The sequence below is a fragment of the Halichoeres trimaculatus genome, unplaced genomic scaffold (genome assembly GCF_033239565.1).
Source record: "Halichoeres trimaculatus isolate MK-OKI-2021-1 unplaced genomic scaffold, fHalTri1.1 fHalTri1_scaffold_6, whole genome shotgun sequence".
Lineage (NCBI taxonomy): Eukaryota > Metazoa > Chordata > Actinopteri > Labriformes > Labridae > Halichoeres > Halichoeres trimaculatus.
In genome coordinates, this window is record NW_027437184.1 from 9718923 (window position 1) to 9740640 (window position 21718).

Below are 21718 nucleotides of genomic sequence, written 5' to 3' on the forward strand. Positions count from 1 at the left end.
ATTTATCTATTTATTTTTAATGCCCTCAGGGTTTAGAGGTCGGAGGTCAGAAACAGGGTTAGTTGTGACATATTTCATGGCTCTTTATGGTTCTGATCAGATTCTTCTCAGCTTAAGCAGAACTGATTCAAACACAGCGTCATGATGTAACAAATTATTCTGTGTTGTCTGAAATACTGTGCTTATCTCAGAGCTCAAAGCTAAAACTTTTCCAGCAGCTGGATGCCTAATAACTATTGTTACAATGACCAGTAAAACAAGTTGACCAAACCAATGAATGTTTACCTAGATAACCAAACCAAACCAATGACAATGTAATTATATAACAAAACCAATGACTAGCTTAACTAGATAACCAAAGCCAATAACTATTTAGCTAGATAACCAACCTGATGACTAGTTAAACTGGACAACCAACTGAATCTTTAAAAAGATATGCATCCCACTACCTGGTTTAACTAGTTGACCAGCCAAATTAACTGAACAACTGACCAGTTATACAATTTGAACAATCCACTGACTCTTTTACTAGATAACCAAACCAATTAGTCTCTAATTAGATAACCAAATCAATAACTAGTTTAACTAGATAACTAAACCATTGCCTAGGTAAAGTAGTTGACCAACTCACTGACTAGTTTAACTATATCATTAAACCATTGACCAGTTAAACTAGTTGACCAACCCAAAGAAACTTTACCAGATAACTTTCCTGAACTAATAAATAGTTTATTTGGTCAAACTGGATTAAAATATTAACTCCATGGTCTGATTCTACAGATGGCTACTCCTCCTGTTCCCAAACCTCGTACTAGATACAACAAGGATACTCCAGGTGTCCCCACTCTGGACAGGTGAGGTCCACTGAAATCCCCCACACACAGACACACAAAAATACACAATACAACATGAAAAACTGAGAACAGCCTAAACACAACAGGACATGAATGGGACAGAATTGATTTTTTTCTTCTGTTTAGAAACCCAAGCTGTGAGAATAAGGATGCAACCACCAATGGAGCTCACCTAAGAACAGGTACCCCCTCACACACACACACACATGCACACACACAATTGTTTTTAAAGTGAGATGGATTGTGTTGGATCATGGGATGTCTCATGAAGGTGAGTTTAAATTGGAAAAGTTGAGCCTTGATTTTAGACCACAGGTGAACCAAGGGTCTCTGAAGTCTGACCAAGTTCCTAGAGTTTATCAAAGGGTTATTGTTTCCTCTTCCTGTCTGCCCGTCTCATTCACTCATTCACTCACACACTGAGAAGAATCAGATCCAACCAGACCAACCAGATCCAACAGGGTCCAAAGAGAGTCCAGTTACCTGTTACATATAAAAACCACATCATGTCTAATACAACACAGACAGAGCTGTTCACCATAAGAGAGGGATAGAGGTATTTTTTGACCTGTGTGTACAGACATGTTGGTGTGATTCCTCTTCCATCAAAACAGAGCTCACCTTTACCTTCTCTTTGACAAAGGATGTGAAGATGTGTGGAAGTGTCGGTGTGATTTTTAAGGCAGGGAGTAAAATCAGGAGCTTAAAATGCTCATGTATGAACGGCCTGTTCCTGTCACTGCAGAACAGGACTAAGGACTTGAGCACAGGTTGGGCCGCACTGAGTTGAATGATCTTGTGAATGATCTTGTGAATATGACAGACCTCTGAGTGTGAGCGTGTCCTTAGAGGATGTTTATGATGTGGGGACCTGAGAGGGGAGTGTTGTGTGATTTTAGTCTGTGCTGACGTGTTGCTGCAGGTTTCCGAGCTGTCCAACCGGTCTGTTGTGAATGTTTGTCGGGACGGACTCAAACCAGTTCTTCCTCTGACGCCAAGTGATATAATCTCAGGAGATTATATCATGTCACGGGACTCTTTTTAACATCCGAAAAAGAAACTGTTTCAGCTCCGAGCTGATCTGTGAAGGTGATTCACAAACCCACAGTTCAGGTTTCTGACTCTTTAGATCTCTCCTCTTCATGATCTCAGGCTCTTTATAAAAAATATAAAGTCTGCACACAGGGTAATTGAAGCTCTCTTAATGTGAAAAATCTTTGCTGACTTAAACCTCACCTGGTGGATGTTTGAGTGCAGCTGGACACAGACTGGTGTTACTTTGATTGACAGGTGTGTCAGCTGATGTCTGATGATGATGTCACTGTGTCCCCTCCCTCAGGTGATGAAGCTCCTCCTCCTCTTGGTGGGTCGACCAATGGCATCGTCTTTCCCACTCTGGCTGGAATCACTGACATCATTGCCAACAACATCCCGTCATTGGCTGGACTTGCTAACTCCATCGGGGGCTCCGGCCCAACGCCAACCAGCGCCCCCTCAGCACCGCCCTCCATAGACACCATCGCTAACAGCATCTCCACCAGCATACCAAGCTTAGCAGGATCTGTTAGCACTGTGGCTAACTCAGCTGATGCTTCAAAAAGCTCTGCTTCAACCAGCACACCTGATAGTAATGCTAACAAAGCCGCAAAATTAGATAGCATTGTTAACTCACTCGCTAACATACCCAGTTTAGCGGGAATTGTTAGCAATGTGTCTAATTCTGCAACAACTCCGACCACGCCGTCAGCCCCGCCCCCTTCTGCTGGAGACACTCATACAGGTACATAGACCAAACATCAACAAAAACAACATCAACATAGTCTTTAATCAGCCAGTCATCTGTTTCTGTCAGTCTGTGGTCCAAGGTCAGTTCTCACCTGGTCTGATAGTTCTCACATGGTCCAGCCTCAGGACTCATGGCCACCTCATTAACAGTCAGGCTCAATCCCAAACCACTCCCATACACCACCCCTTCACTACCGAGTGGCATTTAAATTGAGCAGGGAGGGTATAAACATGACTAGCAGGAATGGGAGGCCCTTTTCACTTCACCGGAAAACTGAAAACCCTGTCGCCATGGAAACAGAAAGATGCTCTCCTTGTATGACTGTTATGCTGTTGTGCAGATTGCAATAGGATCGCTGCTCAGGATTGATAACAGCTGCATGCTTCCAAAATGACACTTAGATTGACACAAAGTTAACAGTGACGCACGTCAATTTCATTGAGAAAGGGCAGATACTTACTCCTATGCCTCTTTTGCAGTATTTCTTCCTGCCATTACAATGGCAAGCATTACATCATACTTCAAATAATTTCAAGTGATTCTACATGTCTTTTAATCCTTTTAGTATCTCACATTTTCAATACAACAAATGAATTAATGCTGCCAATTGTGCTCACATTTTAGGTGCCAGGGCTTCACGATCAGAGCAAACATCAGCATAGCTGATGTTTATTGGTGGTTTAATCTTCTCAAACCACGCTTTTTGTGATTATTTCTCAGTGTGAAAAAGGGGCAGGGATCATATTGGACACATCCTGCACTTATATTCATATGCTGTTTCCTCCTCCATTTTGCCATTGCACTTCCTGTAAAAGTCGTCAAAAGTGTGGATTGATGCAGGTCCACTCCCCCTCTGCACTATGTGGTTTGGGGTGGCCCTTATATGGCAGACCCTCCGTGAGAACATGCACACGGAGGGTTAGTATGCAAGGAGAGTGTGTAGGGAGCGTTTTGGGATTGAGCCTCAGGTTTACATATCTGTATGTGGTTGAAGGTGCTGTACTGCCACCTGCTGTCAGGAGTGTGAATCACTGTATCACAGGAAACATTTCCTTTCCCTTTGCAGTAATTGAGCCTATCAAAATACAAGCACAGTCATGAGATTGTTTTAGACACAGACCCCCACCTTCTAACTGAATCAGTGAGGTGGTTTCGGTCTCTGATCTCCTTTTTTTCTTCCTCCAGGTGCGGAGGATTCCTACCTCAGTGTGCTGGCTAGTTGGGCCAGCCAAGAGGAAGTTGACTCTGAATCATCCAATGAGGAGGAAGATCAAGGAGTTAACCCTGCCCCCTCTGAAGGTCCAACAGGAGGAGATTCAGCAGCCAACCTGCCCACGAATACCAACAGGTACGTAAACTTTGAACAAATTCTTCTTCTGCTGCTGCTTCTGGGACCAACACTGTTCCCCTGCTGATCACTCTGCTTCCTGTCTGGCAGCATCCAGAGTCCGTCTGGCCGTCTGGTCCCCAAACGACCTGCCCCACCCCCTCCTCGACCTCCCAGTAAACCAGGAAAGCCCCAGAAACAGAAGATCCCGAGGTGCACACACACACATACAGTCCAAATTTAAAACAGAGCAAACTGAACTCAGAGGTCAATCATTGGGCAATATGGCATCCAGTCATCGTCAGCATAGAGGTTGAGTTGATTAAATCTGCACAGTCCTGATGGGTCCTGATCCTTCATTTTGTCTCAGTATGTATTGTTAATACACAAACTGCTGAATTTCCATCAGCAGCAGATTTATTAAAACAGCACTGAACAGTTTTGTTTTTGAGATTTACTCACTCTTTTACTCACCAGCTGGCTAGTTTACCCAGTTACCTTTGCTTGGCTCAGAATCTATTTTGTCTTCTAGACCTCAGGAGATAAAACCTTACCAGTTCAGAGTCCTGGCTTAAAACTTCGGTCAGTCTGTTAACGTGTTGTTGTCTGCAGAGCTGCCACCATCCGAGTGTCCAGGAAGAAGGGGGGCAGCAAGAACTCGGCTCCACAGAGTGCAGTAGTCCGATCCAGCTGGCTGGATGTCTGGAAAGGCTTCAGGTAAAACAATGACATCACCCATTATGAATGAATGAACAAATAAATGAATGACTGATTGATGGATGAAGAGGGTATGAATAAGCAATCGTCCAGTGATCTTTCTTACAGACACAGTGTTTTATGGGCGACGATGGATGGACAGTTGATGTCTCTGTGGAAAAAACGAACAGTAGGTTAATGTCTTTCCATCCATCTGTTGCTGAATCACTATCTGTCTGTTTCATCGTGTGGTGTGTTTGTTTCATTGACCTGTCTGTTTCATTGAGGGGTGTGTTTGTTTTGTTGACAGGACCGTTTCAGTGAGCTGCTGTTTCACGTGTCGAGCATCACCAACATAAAGAAACAGGACAAAGGAAGGTTTTCTGTTTACTTCAGGAAGAAACATTATGACTTCATGGCTCATAACGACGGTAAGACTCTATCTGGGCTCCCAGGTCCAGGTGTATCTGGCCCCTCCAGTATCTCTGGGCTTTCTGTCAGCACCCTGCTGTGCTCTGACACACTAACTGCAGACCTGAACCTGTCAGGTGTTCAGCTGGGTCAGCAGACTTGCTTTCAGTACGAAGGACCAGGTGTTTCACAGGCTGAGCTGTGGCATAGCTGAAGTTGTGTTTTGGTCTTAGAGCTGGATGCTGTTGGAGGATCAGATTCTTTGAGTCCAGGAACTCATAGAAACCCCTGTAGAGAAGAGAACCTGGTCTCTGTCTGATGCAGTTTGTCTTCAGATTGAAACACACAGCTCAGCGTTAACCTCTTTAATTATCTTTGTTCTTCAGAGGTTCATGAAGGCTGGGTCACATCTCTGCTTGCAACTCGTGGCCAACCAAGTCCCAACCCTCCAGAGCTCCATGGACAAATCACTATCAAGGACCCTCGAAGCCGTGTCTATGCTGCAGTTTGGGGTCACGACCTCTGGATTTACCCCAGCAAAGAGGGCTTCCAGCTGGGCATCGCCTCCTACTCTGTCCCCCTGAATGTGGCCACCGTGAAGTCCACGGGAAAACACTCTTTCACCCTCATCACCCCATACAAGAGCTTCAAGTACGTACCTGTCTGTCCACCCGTCTGTCTGTCCACCTCTCCGTCATTTTTTCATAATGTTTTTGATTCTTCTGTTCTGCTCCCTTCTTTCTGCTATGGTACCTTGGCCCTGCTTGTGTTCTGCAGCCTGTCGGTTGATTCGTCAAAGGATCTGTCAGCTTGGTTGGAGAGTCTTTCCACATCTATACGCAGCGCTCTGTCCTGCAGCCAGGTGGCGCAGCGTCTGTGGGAAAACCCAGACAACAAAGTGTGTGGTGACTGCGGCTCGGCCAATCCTGAGTGGGCGTCAGTCAACCTGTTGCTGGTCATCTGTCAAAACTGTGCAGGTAAGAGGAATTAGAGTCCAACCAAGACAGAAAGAAGTGAGTGAGTGACCCAGAGACATTTAATTTGGTTTAATTCACACCTGGACAACAGAGTCAGGTATAAAAGAGTCAAAAACACCAATACGCAGACGACACTCAGCTGCTCACCTGTGTACATCAGACAGGGCAAATCTGAGCACCTCTTTCACCTGTACGAAAGAATTCAGGTGTTCAGTTTCCTCCATGCCAACAAACAGACAACTATGGAATGACATCACCTGACCAACCACCTAACCAATCAGATGAAAGACTTCATTCAAACCTTAAGACTTATTTGTATTGAGTTGTTGTTTCATCAACTGAACTCTCAAATAAAAAAATCTCAACACCTGAAATCACCCGTCCCTGCTCTGTTTGAGGGCAACACATCTGATGATCACCTGGATGTTTTTGATAAGCGCTTGTTAGCCTCAGAATGCTAACAGTTTCTGTCCTCAGGTCAGCACAGATCTCTGGGTAGCAACTTGTCCAAGGTACGTAGCCTGAAGTTGGACAACAAGGTGTGGACTGAACCACTTATACAGGTAAGGGGGGGTTGGGGTGAACCACTCATAAAGATAAGGGGGGGGGGGCTTTTGATGACCTTTGATCTCAAACTCTTTCTTTCTCTCTTGCCCCCTTCTAGCTGTTTATCACCTATGGTAACCGGCTGGCCAATCAGGTGTGGGCTCCAGTTGTGCCAGCTGAGGAGCAGCTACGTCCAGAGTCATCAGAGGAGGAAAGGTCAAAGTTCATCCAGGACAAATACAAAAGGGGGCGCTACAGACGAGTCCATGCTCTGGCCTCATCCAAGCCTCTGATGGACCAGGTGAGTCTGATATTCTCTTAAAGAGCAGGGGTCTGTTTCACAAAGCAGTTTCAACAAACTCTGAGTCTAATCCTAAACTCTGAGTTGATATTTGAGTTTCCGGTTCCAGAAAAGCTGATTTGAGTCCATTTAATCAACTCAGTGTAGTTTCACTTGGAGTTAATCACATGCAGCATGACTATAAAAAGTCAATATCAATGGAGCCCCGATTTGACGAGTACCCATGACAGCAGGAAGAATTAGAGATCTTGATGTGCTCATATGGCAAGTTTGGACATGTTTTCAAAAAAACAAAACAAAAAAAGCAACACTCTTGCAGCTGCAAAAGAGGGGGAAACATTACTGCTTGGGTCAGTGCATCAGTTTAAATGTATTCCTTTGCAATCATAATAATATTAAAGGGGAAAAATGCTTGAATGGTAGCCTGATATTTCGATTTATTTAAGTTAGGTGCGATCCAGTAGGGGTGAAGCACTCTTGGCTGCAGCTTTGGATGAAATCTAAAATTGAATGTTAAGAAAAATAAATATAAAATGTATTGTATTATTATAAAATGTATGCAGCAAATCACACTGGAAAATCCTAAAAGAAATTAAAACAACTTATTCCAGTCTGAGGTCACAGCACAATGTCATTAAAAAATAAAATTTGAAGTTAATTTAACAGATTTCCGCATCATTCACTTATAATCCTGTGGAATTCCTTCTTGATGCTCTGACAAGTTTATGTGACAAGTTTATGTCCAGAAACAACAACAAAAATGGGTTAAAGCCATTTAAGGGGAGGCACACTTTTCTGACTGCCATGCATACCATTACCTTATTTATGTGCTCAGCATCTCCAACATTGTAGAATAACATCCATTTGCAAAGGAAAACACCTGCTGGGATGTGAGAGCATGGGGACGATTGGTAATGTTGCAAATGTAAGGACGGGTTAGGTTGTGTATGTAGGTCATGGTCTGTAATGTGAAACTGCTCAAAAAGATAACTGTCTGGAACATCTATGTGTGGTTTGATGACTATCTCCCAACAAATATTCAGTTCTCTGCACTGTAATGCTGCACCTTCAACCATGGGATTGTTGTCAAAAAGACATGCCATGTTGCATTCCAAGTCAGTTAAAAAAGTTGGTTACCACTTACTGTTCTTAATGGACTTTTATACACTGACTCTAATTTTTTTCTCATGGTTTTTTAAATGACAGATGGCAGGTTACACCTAAACTCAAATGAATAAGGAAATCAAATGCCTTGTGTGGCTCTGAAAGAGGGCAGAGACAGAGGAGAACTCAAGGTTCAATGAGTAAACCGTCTCCAAACCAAGTTAGGTTCACAGACTCAGTTGCTAGAGTAACAGACTCAGAGGTTAAGCAACCTCTTCATGAAACAGGCTTGAGTTAATCCTCTTTCTCTGGTTTCCCTTTCTGAAACAGAAAACCTGCAGTTTTCCTTATCTCACAGTGCACAGACTCTAAGTTTTCTCTAAACCTCCTTTGTGAAACAGACCCCTGGTGAGTTCAGGAGGAAATCTCCAGTAACCAGCAGCACCTAGTGGTTGTTAAAGGAAGTGTTGGCTTTGGATTGGTCAGAATGAATTTCCCCTTTAACTGAACAAACACAATGTGTGTGTGTGTGTGTGTGTGTGTGTGTGTGTGTGTGTGTGTGTGTGTGTGTGTGTGTGTGTGTGTGTGTGTGTGTGTGTGTGTGTGTGTGTGTGTGTGTGTGTGTGTGTGTATTTTGCAGAGGCTGCGTCAGGTGGTGTGTGGAGATGACATAGAGGAAACCATGTCTCTGATCTGCTCGGGAGCAAAGGTCTGCACACTTATTATCAATCTGACCTCATATAGACCAGTTATCACTATGACACACACACACACACAGATCAGCTTAATACAGGTTTCACTCTGATTTGGAAACGGCTGTTTCCCCTGAGATCAGGTGAGTTATGTAGAGTCTGTTACCTGTGCAGGTGCGTCAGTCAGACCCTCAGAGCCCCTCCCCTGTCCTACTGGCTGAGAGAGCCAATCAGGGTCTGCAGACAGAGCTGCTCCGCCTCAACGAGTACACAGGTAACACATGCACACAGGTAACACACAAACATGGGTTACACACACACCGACACCTCATTCAGTTTTCTCACCTGGGGCCTGTACCACGAAGCGGGATTAACACCTCTGAGATCTCTTTGTGTTACTTGGGTTGACTTTACGAGACATTTGCAGTCGTGATAGGTACTTCGAAGCTGGATATCAACTCAGTAGTGACCCCAGGGTTTTCCAGTCTTGACCAATGCGCATCACATAACAGGGTCTTGTTCTTTCTGTATCTTTTCAGAGGTCCCAGCTTACCTGCCCCAGTCAGCCATCATGAGGCAAGACTCCACTCCCTCAGGTAAGACCTGTGTGAATAAATCATGAGGGCTGAAAAACTCAAGTAGCATCAAATTTCAGACTGACGTTTCATGTGTGTGTGTGTGTGTGTGTGTGTGTGTGTGTGTGTACAGGCGAAGAGGAGCAGGAGCTTCATGGTAAACTGGAGGACGATCGTTTCCTCTTCTCTCTGGAGAATGATTCAGCAGCATGTGACGTCCTTGACCTTAGAGAGGTTCTGTCGGTGTTCATCAAGGACGGGTAAACTAACTGCTAACTATGTTAACTCAGCTCACAATGCTAAAATACTGACTAAACTGGACAAACAACCCAGACTCACCTCACTAACCAAATGAGTACACTTCCACCTCAAACTTTCTGAGCTCTCAAGGGTTGGTTCTGTCCGGTTTGCTTCAGCAGTTGTTTTTAAGGTGTCCATTAGGAGGCAGTGAGAAGTGTTAAGGTTCATCACATAAAGCAGGAACTTTACATTACACAGAATCAAACTCAGAGAAAGATGAATGCAGACTTTATAAGCTGAAGTTTCTCTCTCTAGTGGAGACCTGTCACAAACACATAAAGCTTAAGGGTTTAGGGGAAGACCCTGAATGATTCTTTCTCTGTGTTTCAGAACCGAGCATCAGTTTGAGTTGGTGACACTCAATGATCAGCTGATCTGTGATGCTGACGACCAGGAGGCACTGATGAGTCACCTGGTCCACATCCTCAAGGTAAGGCTGAGTCAGTGCTGGTGCTCTTGCAGGGGGCGTCACTTGAGAGTCATTGCTTTCTTAGAAGTCTGTCCTGGCTAACTTTAGTCTCACCTGTCATCATGATTTTAGGTGATTCTCCCCAGGGGCGTATCCTACGCTGAGGTGGGAGGGGCTTCAGCTGCAAGCAGGGTGTCTGTTATAGGAGTCAGCGGAGTCTCCAATGATGCATGGTTGTTACTGTGGGAGGACGGTGTCAGCATTCATCCTGTCTGCAAAGACACTCAGCAGCCCATGAGCATGGACCTAAGCGCACTCAGTCACCATGGTAACACATCCTCTTTGTTCTTCACAACTGATAACCTCCAAGATTAACACCTGAAGCCATCAAGCTCACACCTGCAGAGCAGCTAACTGAGTGATATTACTCCTGTTTGATCTCTTCCACAGAAATGAACCTACCTGAGAACATCATCACCATGGCAACCACAGACAGGTGTGACACTTACACAGACACTGACTTGAATCTTTATTAAGAAGACGTGGTTGTAATATATAAAGTTTCAAAAAAATTTACAGACTGAGTACAGGTACAGGTGACAATACATACTGAGGCCTTAGGCCTTGTACATGCGTAATCAGGTACTTATAAAAACACACTTGTTGAGATACTTTTGTCCACTTGCACCAGGAAAATCCACAGATAATTGCATCTCAAAGTATGCCAAGTCCATATTTTGTTTTATGTGCCAGCCATCAGAATGAACCCTCGTCATTCAGCTGTGACGTCTGAGAACCAAAAACTCTGACTCTCTTGAAACCATGAAACCAGAGTCTTCCAAAAATCTTCACTTGCCCTTCACTTTTAGTGACGTAGAACTGTGGTTATGTGCCAATGACAGTCCTAAGCATAAAAAAATAAATGCAGTTTTCCAAATACCCAGCTATGTGTGGACATGGCCTTAGTACAGATACAGGTGATGTCACAGACTATGTGTGTTTGTGCCAACAGGAGTGTTGCAGTGCATTTTGAGGAGCAGCACAGCTGTCAATCCTGGTTCAATCATCTGCAAAGAGCTTTGACCAATCAGAAAGCAGCCCCTTCTGCAGCAGCCAATCAGAAACCAGCTCATCCATCTCTGTACCCCCAGATTGACCCAAGCTGCAGGGGTTCAGTCCCTGCTGCCATCCAGCGCTGCATCTCACACATCACTGCACATGGTGAGATGAAGCACAATTATTTACACACACACACAAAAACAAACACAATTCAAAGATGCAAAATACACTCCTTGTGTGTGTGTGTGCATGTCAGGTCTGAAGGTGGAGGGTGTGTACCGACGCTGTGGCCTGGCTCCCAAAGTTACACGAATAGTGGAGGCTCTGATGACATCACCAAACTCCGCCTCCCTGGAGTCTGATGAGCAGGGTGTGCTGGATGTAGGCTCTGCCCTCAAACAATATGTCCGCCAGCAGGAGAGTCTGATCCCAGACAGAGAATTACAACAATGGCTGCACGCTGCAGGTCAGAGTGTGAACTTATAAACACGTTCATAGAGTCCTGCAGGATACACACCTGTCAAACACACACACTGTCTTTTTCTGTCTCAGGTATTTCTGATGAGCGCTCCAGGTTTACAGCTTACAGACGCTTGCTACAGAACCTTCCTGATGACAACCTAGCCACCCTGAACGCTCTGTTTGGACACTTCTACATGTAAATAAGACCCAGATCAGGTTTAATGATGTATCAAAGGTCCCCAAAAAGTGGTATAAACCTGTGCATGTGTTTGTCTTCTTCAGGATCCAGGTGTTCTCTCAGGTAAACAAGATGTCTGCTCATAACCTGGCTGTGGTTCTGGTTCCAACTCTGTTCAAGACCATAAACCAGGATCTGCTTCAGCTGACTCGCGAATTCATCATCCACCACACGCTGCTGTTTCTGGTTAGTCACATGACCCACCATTAATCACATGACCCACCATTAGTTACAGGGCAGTCAGTTTATAGGAGGGATGGATGTGTGTGTGTGTGTGTGTGTGTGTGTGTGTGTGTGTGTGTGTGTGTGTGTGTGTGTGTGTGTGTGTGTGTGTGTGTGTGTGTGTGTGTGTGTGTGTGTGTGTGTGTGCCAACAGACACCTGGAGGAGGAGAGAAAGAAGAGAAAGAAATAAAGAAGGAGAAAGAGGAAGAGGAGGCAGAAGAGGAGATCACAGCCTTGTAAAGAGAAGAAGATGAAGAAGAAGGAGAAAGAGAGAAGGAGGTGGACTGATATCAGACCTCTTATATTCCATATCTTTATTTAGTTGTTTACTTTTGTCTTCAGATAATCTCAGATAAAATCCAGGTGTGTTTAATCTCTGCTGTTTATTTTTAATCTGACTCTGTTCTCACAGTAAACTCATATAAAAGTGTTGAAATGTGAAAATAAAGCCTTACCTGTTGGAGGTTTGACTCTGTTATACTTATGCAGCTACAGTGACAGCGCCCCCTGCTGTTTGTAACTCAGAGGCTCTGCTGTGTTCATGATAACATGGCGCTACCCAAGTAGCTGCCTGTTGCAGCAGCTCTCTCGTCTTTGTCCGTTTCTTGTAATTTTTTCGTCTCTTTTTCGTAATCTTTGTATTTGGAGTGGATCATCACTTTGCATGGTTCATTGTCGGTCACAGACACCAAACTCTTTGTGACTTCGGCGATATTTTTTACTACTTTTCTCCTGTGTTTGTCTGGAGATCCTACATGTAACCATGGCTGCATTTTTTACATGCAAAATTAGCTGTTAGCAGCCAGTAGCATTTCAATGCTAACTAGTGTGGGGCTTGATGATTTCCCTCGAGCTGAGGAGGAGGAGGTGAGGACGACGTGCCGGTTCTCGGATGTGAGTTGGGAGGTGACGACGTGGACCTGTCCTTCCATCCATCGTTATGGGATCTAGCCCCGGGGGATGGACGAGCTAGCTGTGCTAACCCAGCGGCATCGTGCTATTCACGGACGTGGCTGACGGAGCTGACATCGGACGCCGGCGCCACATTGGAGGAGCTTCACCTGCTGTGAGCAGACAGGATCCAGGAGACAGAGACTGAACAGACTTCTGGGGAGGCTCAGTCCTGGACCCTGTGGAGGTGAAGACTGGCTGGCCCGGAGAGTGGTGGACGAGTGGTGGACGGGATGTCTTCATCTAATTTCTTATGGACTTTTTTGCACTTTCTATACTCTTTCTTACTTTTGTTTTCTTAAATGCTGCGGTGACTCCTGAATTTCCCCTCGGGGATAAATAAAGTATTTTCTTTTCTATTCTATTCTATTCTATGACTTCAGACAGCGTTTTGCCCAAGCGGCAACCTCTGGTCTGGGAATATGAGACAATGCAGAAGTGCTAAAATCTGCTGTTTCTCGAGTGTTCGCTTGAGGCTGGCACCAGAAGTACCTGAAGTCACATACACACCAAGCCCAAAAAAGCCGTTTTCAAAGCAGAAATTAACCTATTTACAGCCTGGTTCAAAAAATGTCTCCTGTCTGAGTCCCTAATTTTACTACCGGCACCCACTGTACAGGGGGTGAATTTTTTTTAACTCTGCCGTTCGAACAGTATTAAGATCCCAAGCTCCCCCAATCAGAGGCACAGCTGAGGGTCACGTGACCGACAGGCGCCGTATGGCTGTAGGCGGAGCCCTTGCCACTATCAATATGGCCTCTACAGCCAATGTGCTTCATTTTCCCTTTCAGAAACAGACGGGTGACGTCGGCGGGACTACGTCCATGTTTTATACAGTCTATGGTTTTGCCCTCGTAGGTACAGTAGCTCAGAGAAAAGAACCAGCTTTACTCACACGGGTCTGAGTCAGGTTTCGGGTGTGTTTGTTTGGCTCCTCCCCAGATCAGTGATCAACGGCTCTGACCAGACATTTTAATCAAGCTCATAATAAATCAGCAGGAAGTCTGAATATTAAAACTTTATTTATTAATATCAAAAAAAAAGGGGGGGGGGGCATGGATCCGCAGGTGATGACATTGTACAGGTGACCACCAGGTGATCTTTAAAGCTTGTTCTTCACACATAGATGTCCTCTTCATCCACCGTCTTCTGCTCTGTAATTGGTGTTTCCTTGGAAACAGCTGGACGAGTATGACACGGAACTGTGAAATGAGTGAAAAAATTAGCATCTGTTAGCGTGTGTGTGTGTGTGTGTGTGTGTGTGTGTGTGTGTGTGTGTGTGTGTGTGTGTGTGTGTGTGTGTGTGTGTTACCATAATGAGACTCCTCCTCTCTCTCTTTCTTCTCGTCCTCTTCATCGACCTTCTTGTTGACACAGTTACCGTGCATCGCCATATACAGATTTTCCTCCATTGGACCTGCAGCAGGAGATAAGATTGTAATCCGGTAAATTTACATATATCAGATTATAATCTACTGTTATATTCTGATATGCTTCATATATCAGATTATAATCTATTTAAATGTCATATATTATATGATAATTTATTAATCTATCATTTATCAGAAAATAATCTATGTATTTACATCAGACTATAATCCACTATCATATATCAGATTAAGATATATCTATTATCCTTATTCCAGATTATAATCAATTTATTCATCATTATAGTAGATTATAATCTATTTATCAATCAATCAAATATCCCATCATATTAGAGATTTTAATTTACTAATCTATATTATGTTGGGCTTTAGGGATCAGTTGACCTCACAGGTAACTGAGATTATATTATTTTATTAAAAATCCTACCTCTGCCTATTAACACTGTGGTTAAAACACTGAGCTGGAACACATAGCTTTAGCATTATTTCTCAGATTAAAGGCCTGTAATCTGAGCATCAAACTTTCCAGTCTGTGTTTCTGATGTCTGACAGGTGAGCTGAATCTCTCTGATTATCTGAAAAACATCATTCAATGCAGCTCAGAAGATCTTTCTGTTTGTGTTTTGGAGCCCCCTGTGGTCTGAGAAAATCACTTTTAGAGCTCAAATAATCTGGAATTGATGATCCTGAACACTCCGTATCTGGATCAGGTTGGTTTAATCAAGTTTATTTTAAAAACTAAGACAGAATTAACTTGAGGAGTCATGTAATATAATAATTTGAAGTACCTGCTGTCACTGTCATCTGATTCCGCCTCTTTCTGAGGAAGAAATAGGTTATGATGATGAAGAGCAGGATCAAAGGGACGATCAACACACTGACTAGCGCAGTGTTGCTCCCTACAGAGAAGGGAGAATACCAATAAACAGATTTAACTATGACATATATTTACTTAAGACTTTGTTTACTGTATCTTTTTTTGTTTACCCTGTTTACCCTGTGGTAGCCCCGCCCACTCCACCCTCAGCTGGAACTCCTCCTTCATCAGTATCTGCCCCTTGGCGCCAAACACCTCCAGACTGTAGTTTCCTGCATCTGAGCTCTGAACGTGTGTGAACGTCAGGGTGCCATCCCTCTGCATGGTGCGGCGTTTGTCATGACTCCTGGTCTTGTTTGTCTGCAGCGACAGCACCAAGTGCTTGTGAGTCCACCTGATGTCATTCCTGGGTTCAAGCCGCATCTTCTTCAGCCCCTTTGGAGTCAGCTGGACAGGTTCACCACTACGCACAGTGATGACCTCTGCAGCTGGGGTCAAAGATCAAGGTCAGAGTTACTGCAAAAACAACCAGGTCCAGTTAGAACAACTAGACTAAGAATAGCATTTGCTCAGGCTCCGCCAACATCATGTCAGCTGACCTCGACTCCAGGCACAACCAGCTGACAGACACATCCAATCAGCAAAGAGAGAGGAGAGTCATAAGCTGTGTCCCATTTCAGGAGAAGACTGATTATGTCACAGCGGTGCCTCGAAGGCTTTCCCATTTCAAAGGCTCCTCCAAAATGTGGCTGATGCATCTGACGAATACCGCCTTCTTTTCGGGTGCCACAAAGGATGGATTCAATAAAACCCTCTTAGCCTCCCGTATCCCAAGATTCATAGTGTGTGAACACTGAAGATGATGGAAACAGCCGAACCCCAAAGGAGTCCTGTTTCATCCAGATGTGAAGGATTTTTGGCAACAGCTGTGTGATTGCATTTCTAAAACATTGAAGATAATTTTGTTTATTGTGGAAAAATATGTTGTTTGAGCTTTTTTTAAGTAATACACTGAGGAAAAAATCTTTTTTGTAAATCTTATCATCATGGAAAATCCTTTGTTTGATTCTCTGGGGATTTTTTTTTTTTAAATAAGTTTCTGTTTATTTATTTATTTATTTATCTTTTGACAGGGAATTCAAACAATACATTCAATCAATTCAGCACTATAAAAAAGGAATTAACACCAAAACAGCTTGCATTTCATCTAGGGCTGGGCAACGATTAAAACTTTTAATTCTAATTAATTGCATGATTTCCCTGATTAATCATAATTAATTGCATTGTAAATTCAATATCTAATAATGGATTCAAAAGCAGTGTATAGTGCACTTTTATTGGAATGTTCTGCCATATGAACGAAAGTGCCATAACATCTGTCATGCAAACACCAAATCAGTACTTGTTATACAGTAATAGTTAAATCTCATATTTAGTTCAAATCAAATTTACAAAATGTAAATACAAAATTAAAGCTTATTACCACTGTCAGGGCATTAAAGTGATACTCCGGGATGGAACAAGTTGGGTCCTATCACAAGGTTTAGGGCAGAAATTACCCCTACAGCAGTGTTTTTGTGCAGCAGAAGCCCAGAGCGCTCACACCAAACACCCCTTCCCTGCTCCTCTGCCGGTTTCCTCTGCACTCAGACGGGGCCAATTTTTGCTTGACCAAAAACACAAATAAACGGACTCCCACCATAAAAATCTGATATCGGTCTGCATTCACGCGTCATTTAGAGAATTTTCAGCGGGTTACTTTCACACAAAAACACTGCTAAATAAGGCTCTAGTTCTCATCATGTCTCTTCGTCCTGGCAGACTACCTGCGTTTGTTTACATCTGGCACGCCGTGCACGCGGACTGATACACTAAGCGGCGAGCGCCTTAAGTTCCGTGGCGTTTCCCCTCTTCTCCATCCTTGTTTTGGTTACTCATCGTGTTTTTCCGCCAGTTTCCCCTCTGGTTCCGCCGTGGTCAGCAACAGACATTTACAAAATAAAAGCATGTGAGCAACATGCACTAATGTGTGATAAAATATTCAACGGCGTTTATAGATTGATGGGTTAACGCGAAAATAAGGCGTTAACTTGCCCAGCACTAATTTTATCCTTTCTTTTTGTTTTGGTCATCCCCCCAATGCTTGTTTATATTTTGAAAATGTACATAGTTGCTTGACTCTAACATATACATGGTGGTTCTATATTCTACCAATAAATAATGTATTATTAAAAAAAGGAAAAAAATTTTTAAAATAATAATAAGAGAAACAACCACCCTATTTTAGATGTAAAGTTTGGGTTTATGGGTGTTTGAAAAGTAATGTGGGTCTGACAGGTGAGGACAGCGCTGTGTGACATTGAGGGTGAAAAACAGGAAATGCTCCATAGACCAGACTGTCTCAATTCAGTTCGGCTTTTGCTGTCTAGGCAGGCTACGAAGGCCAGGTCTTCCAAAGGCTGCAGCATTCATGGGCTGCAGACCCTGAACTGGGACACAGCTTTTGACTGAGGCTGCATTAAAATCTCTCCATCCGCAGACTAACACCTGACCATCAATACAAGAGGACATCGGACGCTTAAAAAGGAGCTCCAGGAGCAGAGCTGTGAAATTAAGCATCTAAGTCCTGCTCATTGATGCTCAGTGCTGTTATGTAGATTACTGTGAATTGTCCCAACTCAATAAATAAATCAATGAAATGAAATAAAAATATAATTCACTCTCTCTCTCACTCACACACACACACACAAGCACATGCACAGAGCTGTTTAAACACGTGTGTGTGTGTCCTGTTTTAGGTTGCTCTGCAGGGTTGGGGTTGATTTAAAAGTGGAACAGCTCAAATTGAGAGATGAGAATAAAACCCAGAGTCTCTGTTTGACACAGAATCTGCTGCTCTAAGACCTGAACACACACACACACCGACCCATTTGACCTGTGTAGCCTTCTGAGGAACAGGCCTTCATGGGCTGCGTAAACCACACAGGCCAAACTGAACTGAGACAGTCTGGTCTTCAAAGCATTTCCTGTTTGTCACTCTCGAGACCACAAAGCTCCACTCTCACCTGTCAGGTGACTAATGTGACAAAATACCTAACTATTCTAATGTTCATAATTTGTTATGCAATGCCTCTTTACTAATTAAACAGGGCTAAGCAAAGATGTAAATTTTATCATTTGCACAAGTGCTTTGGGAGATATAAGATCAATAAAATTGATTTTTTTTTTTTTTAAATTATTTTGCCAGAGTACTGAAATGATTGAATGTATTGTTTAAATTCCATGCAAAAAAACAACAAACAATGAAGGTAATTTTTTTACACATGTATTTTTTTTTTTTTGCCTGATTAATTTACATATTTTCATTTATTTATTTATCAATTAATTAATTTAAGTTTTTTTTTTTTTATTTATTTATTTATTTATTTTGAAGGGGGGCTTTAATCATAAAGTATCGGACATGAAGACATGCAGGAAACAGGCTGCAGGCTGGACTCAAACCAGGGCAGCCTGCTTGAGTGCTTTATAAACATGGAATTTTGCCATAATGAAAAGAAGAATTCATAATAATAATAATAATAATAATAATAATAATAAGATAAGAAGTGTTTTTCAACTGTAAAGTACTGCTAAAGAGCCAAAACAACACGTTTCCACAATAAAAAAAAAAAAAGATCAATCTTTTCAGAAATAAAATCACAGTTATTGCCAGAAATCTTTCACAAACAGATACAACAGGAGTCCTCATGAAGTTCAGTTTAGTCCATCATCTTCAGCATTCACATGCAATGAATCCTTAGATATAGATAATCCTTACATAGGAGCAAGGATGGCAAGTAACGAAGTGCAAATACTCCATTGCTGTGCTTAAAAGATTTTACAGGTACTTTGTACTTTTGGAAGTATTTATTTCTGGGACAGTTTTTACTTTTACTCAGTTACATTTTCAACTTGACTATCTGTATGTTCTACTATTTACATTTCCTAAAAGGGCTTGTTACGTGATATATACAGCCTACGGCTATATATTTTTTAATTTTTGGAACTGCGACACCAATGCGCATCAATTGTTTTGGGTTTTGAAAGACGCAGGAGATATGGCTCTGTGTGTGTGCGTGTGTGCGTGTGTGTGTGTGTGTGTGTGTGTGTGTGTGTGTGTGTGTGTGTGTGTGTGTGTGTGTGAGTGTGTGTGTGTGTGTGTGTGTGTGTGTGTGTGTGTGTGTGTGTGTGTGTGTGTGTGTGTGTGCAAGCTTGCTCTTGTGGTGTGTGTGCCAGAGCAAGTCTACCACTCAGCCCACACACGTTACACCACTACAATTGAGCAGCTGCACAAAATGCACAACTGTGGGGTCCCACACAGTCACAGAAGCAGCACCCATTGGCTACAGAAACTTAGTTATTTTCATCTGTAGTCTCTGGGGGGGGTCACTCACAATAACACAACATATGTACGGTGAAAAACAACTGTTGTCTGATGTGCTATTAAAAAAGGGCTGTTAAAAATGCCGATTAAGTCTGAAGTTCAATGTTCAGAGGTGTGACGTGGTAACCTGAAGAATACAAATGCCTAAAAGACTATAAAGTAAAGTACATTAGGATACTGGGCAGGTAGAGTTTGCTCAAACAATAACATTGCTAAAGTAGGTACCATATAAATATTTTTTTACATAGGTATTTTACTTCTATTGAAGTCAAGAAATCTGGGTACTTTTGCCATCTCTGGATATGAGAGGCTATGAAAGAGCCTTTCTTTCTTTAGAGTTTTGTTTAATCAATGTAAACTTAGCACAAAAAATGATGGACTGTGTGTTTGGTACACTACGCTCTCATTTTAAAATGACTTTATGTAAAGTCCCACATTAATATGCCTGATTGTAATCCAGTATTTAAAATAAGATTATTAGTGCCAATACAGGTTATTTCAAAATGCTGTTTCTCATCAGATTGATTTATGGTATATAGAGTTGTCTATGACAAGGTTAGCTCAGGTTGGTGAGGATGGGGTTGGTAGATGAGCACTGGTGGAACATTACCAAGATTCTCTAATGTTACATGTTACTGACACGTCTCAGAGCACCAGGGTGTGAGGAACACTAAACAAGTAGTCAGCTCAGCTTCTGGACACCAAACTACAACCTGAGTCTACAAAGGTTGACTGTTGTCACCTTTTCAAACTACAAATGAATACCTTACCTTGTTGCTGTGCATCCTTGGCAGCGTTGTCTTGAACGTGGAAAAGTAAAATTAATAAGAAGAGCTGCTTTTTAAAACAAATGTACATGGCCACCGTCTTTGCAGGCTTTTGCCTCTCAGCTGTCAATCTCTGTGAGGAGGAAGCACGCATTTTCAGTGGTTAGAGCATAGTGTGAGCAAAGTGTTTAAACAAACTTATTCACACACACACACACACACACACACGCACACATACAAAGAGAGTCTGTTTAAAGTGAAACAAGGTTTCTCAGAATGAATCAGAATCAGAATCAGAATGAGCTTTATTCGCCATGTATTTCCAGAATACAAGGAATTTGACTTTGGTTAAAGCTGCACTCTCTTTGTACAATTGTTGTAAATAGAAAAAGCACAGAAAAACACTAAATATTAAAAAAGTAGAAAAATAGAACTTGAGTAGTAGAGAAAATAATAATAATTACAATATTAAAATAAACAACTTTGAACGGAGTAGAATGAATATATATATACACAATTTAAGTTAAAAAAGTTTTTAAAAGTAGTGCACTGAGTAGATATAGCATGTGCAATTTGCAAGACAAAAAATTGAACATGACAAATGAACATGAATGTGCAATAGAGACAGAGGCTGTAGCTTTACATGAGGTATATATGTTGTTTATGGCAGGTTAAGTGTTCATCCGTGTGACGGCCTGGGGGAAGAAACTGTTCCTGTGTCTGGACGTCTTGACGCACATACTTTTATCAACATTTTGTTTAAATTAAACTTTATTGAAACTAATTACTACACACACACACACACACACACACACACACACACACACACACACACACACACACACACACACACACACACACACACACACACACACACACACACACACACAGCAACATTAATTTATAACAAAAAAAAGATAAGCAGTTTTGTCTTACCTTTGTCTCTGTGTGTCTTTTTGTCATCCTCACCAAAGATATAAAATCAGAAAGTGACCGATGAAGAAAAGAAGACTCTAAGAAGATGACTCAACAAACCAATCAGAAAGAAGTAGGAAATGACCCACTGCACACACACACACATACCCACACACACACACACACCTCAGAGAGTATGTGGGCCTAACCAAGAGCTGTGTGAAACTGTCTTCATCAAAGGCTGTGAGGAAAAAAAAAAAAAAATCATCTTACTCGGCAACAACTGAGGTCAGCCGGCTTCACTCAGATTCTCTACCATACAGACCTCAGGCTGCACAATGGCAGTGCCTGGAACAGCGGTATTAAAGCTTCATAACCAAACAGTGGTTAAAGGAGGAGCCATACTGTCCATTATGTATATATATATATATATAAATAAATAAATAAATAAATAAATAAATATATATATATATATATATATATATATATATATATAT

At 42.4% G+C, this 21718-nt stretch overlaps 1 protein-coding gene and 1 long non-coding RNA gene across 2 annotated transcripts; one reads left to right on the forward strand and one right to left on the reverse strand.

Moving 5' to 3' along the window:
* The first annotated feature begins 780 nt into the window (after positions 1 to 780).
* Positions 781 to 12409, forward strand: LOC141791733 (arf-GAP with Rho-GAP domain, ANK repeat and PH domain-containing protein 1). The gene is made up of 24 exons (XM_074672376.1): positions 781 to 854; positions 981 to 1036; positions 2194 to 2634; positions 3826 to 3992; positions 4086 to 4180; positions 4580 to 4684; positions 4793 to 4853; positions 4974 to 5094; positions 5461 to 5725; positions 5852 to 6051; positions 6529 to 6614; positions 6716 to 6898; positions 8643 to 8711; positions 8869 to 8968; positions 9234 to 9290; positions 9403 to 9529; positions 9900 to 9999; positions 10111 to 10306; positions 10429 to 10474; positions 10991 to 11199; positions 11294 to 11503; positions 11590 to 11695; positions 11782 to 11923; positions 12114 to 12409. Exons 1-24 carry the CDS (start codon positions 781 to 783, stop codon positions 12198 to 12200), a joined length of 3303 nt encoding a protein of 1100 aa, XP_074528477.1. The 3' UTR covers positions 12201 to 12409.
* A 1564-nt stretch (positions 12410 to 13973) lies between these two features.
* LOC141791290 (uncharacterized) lies at positions 13974 to 14825 on the reverse strand. The gene is made up of 3 exons (XR_012598312.1): positions 14727 to 14825; positions 14224 to 14328; positions 13974 to 14113 (listed from the first exon to the last, which is right to left on the reverse strand). It is a non-coding gene; the product is annotated as an uncharacterized LOC141791290 (long non-coding RNA).
* Between the last annotated feature and the right edge of the window lie 6893 nt (positions 14826 to 21718).

Coding starts and splice junctions, on each gene's coding strand:
- LOC141791733 (XM_074672376.1), top strand. CDS start 781: ATGGCTACTCCTCCTGTTCCCAAACCTCGTACTAGATACAACAAGGAT. Junction 1,037..2,193: donor TGGAGCTCACCTAAGAACAG/GTACCCCCTCAC, acceptor CCCCTCCCTCAG/GTGATGAAGCTCCTCCTCCT. Junction 11,924..12,113: donor ACCACACGCTGCTGTTTCTG/GTTAGTCACATG, acceptor GTGTGCCAACAG/ACACCTGGAGGAGGAGAGAA.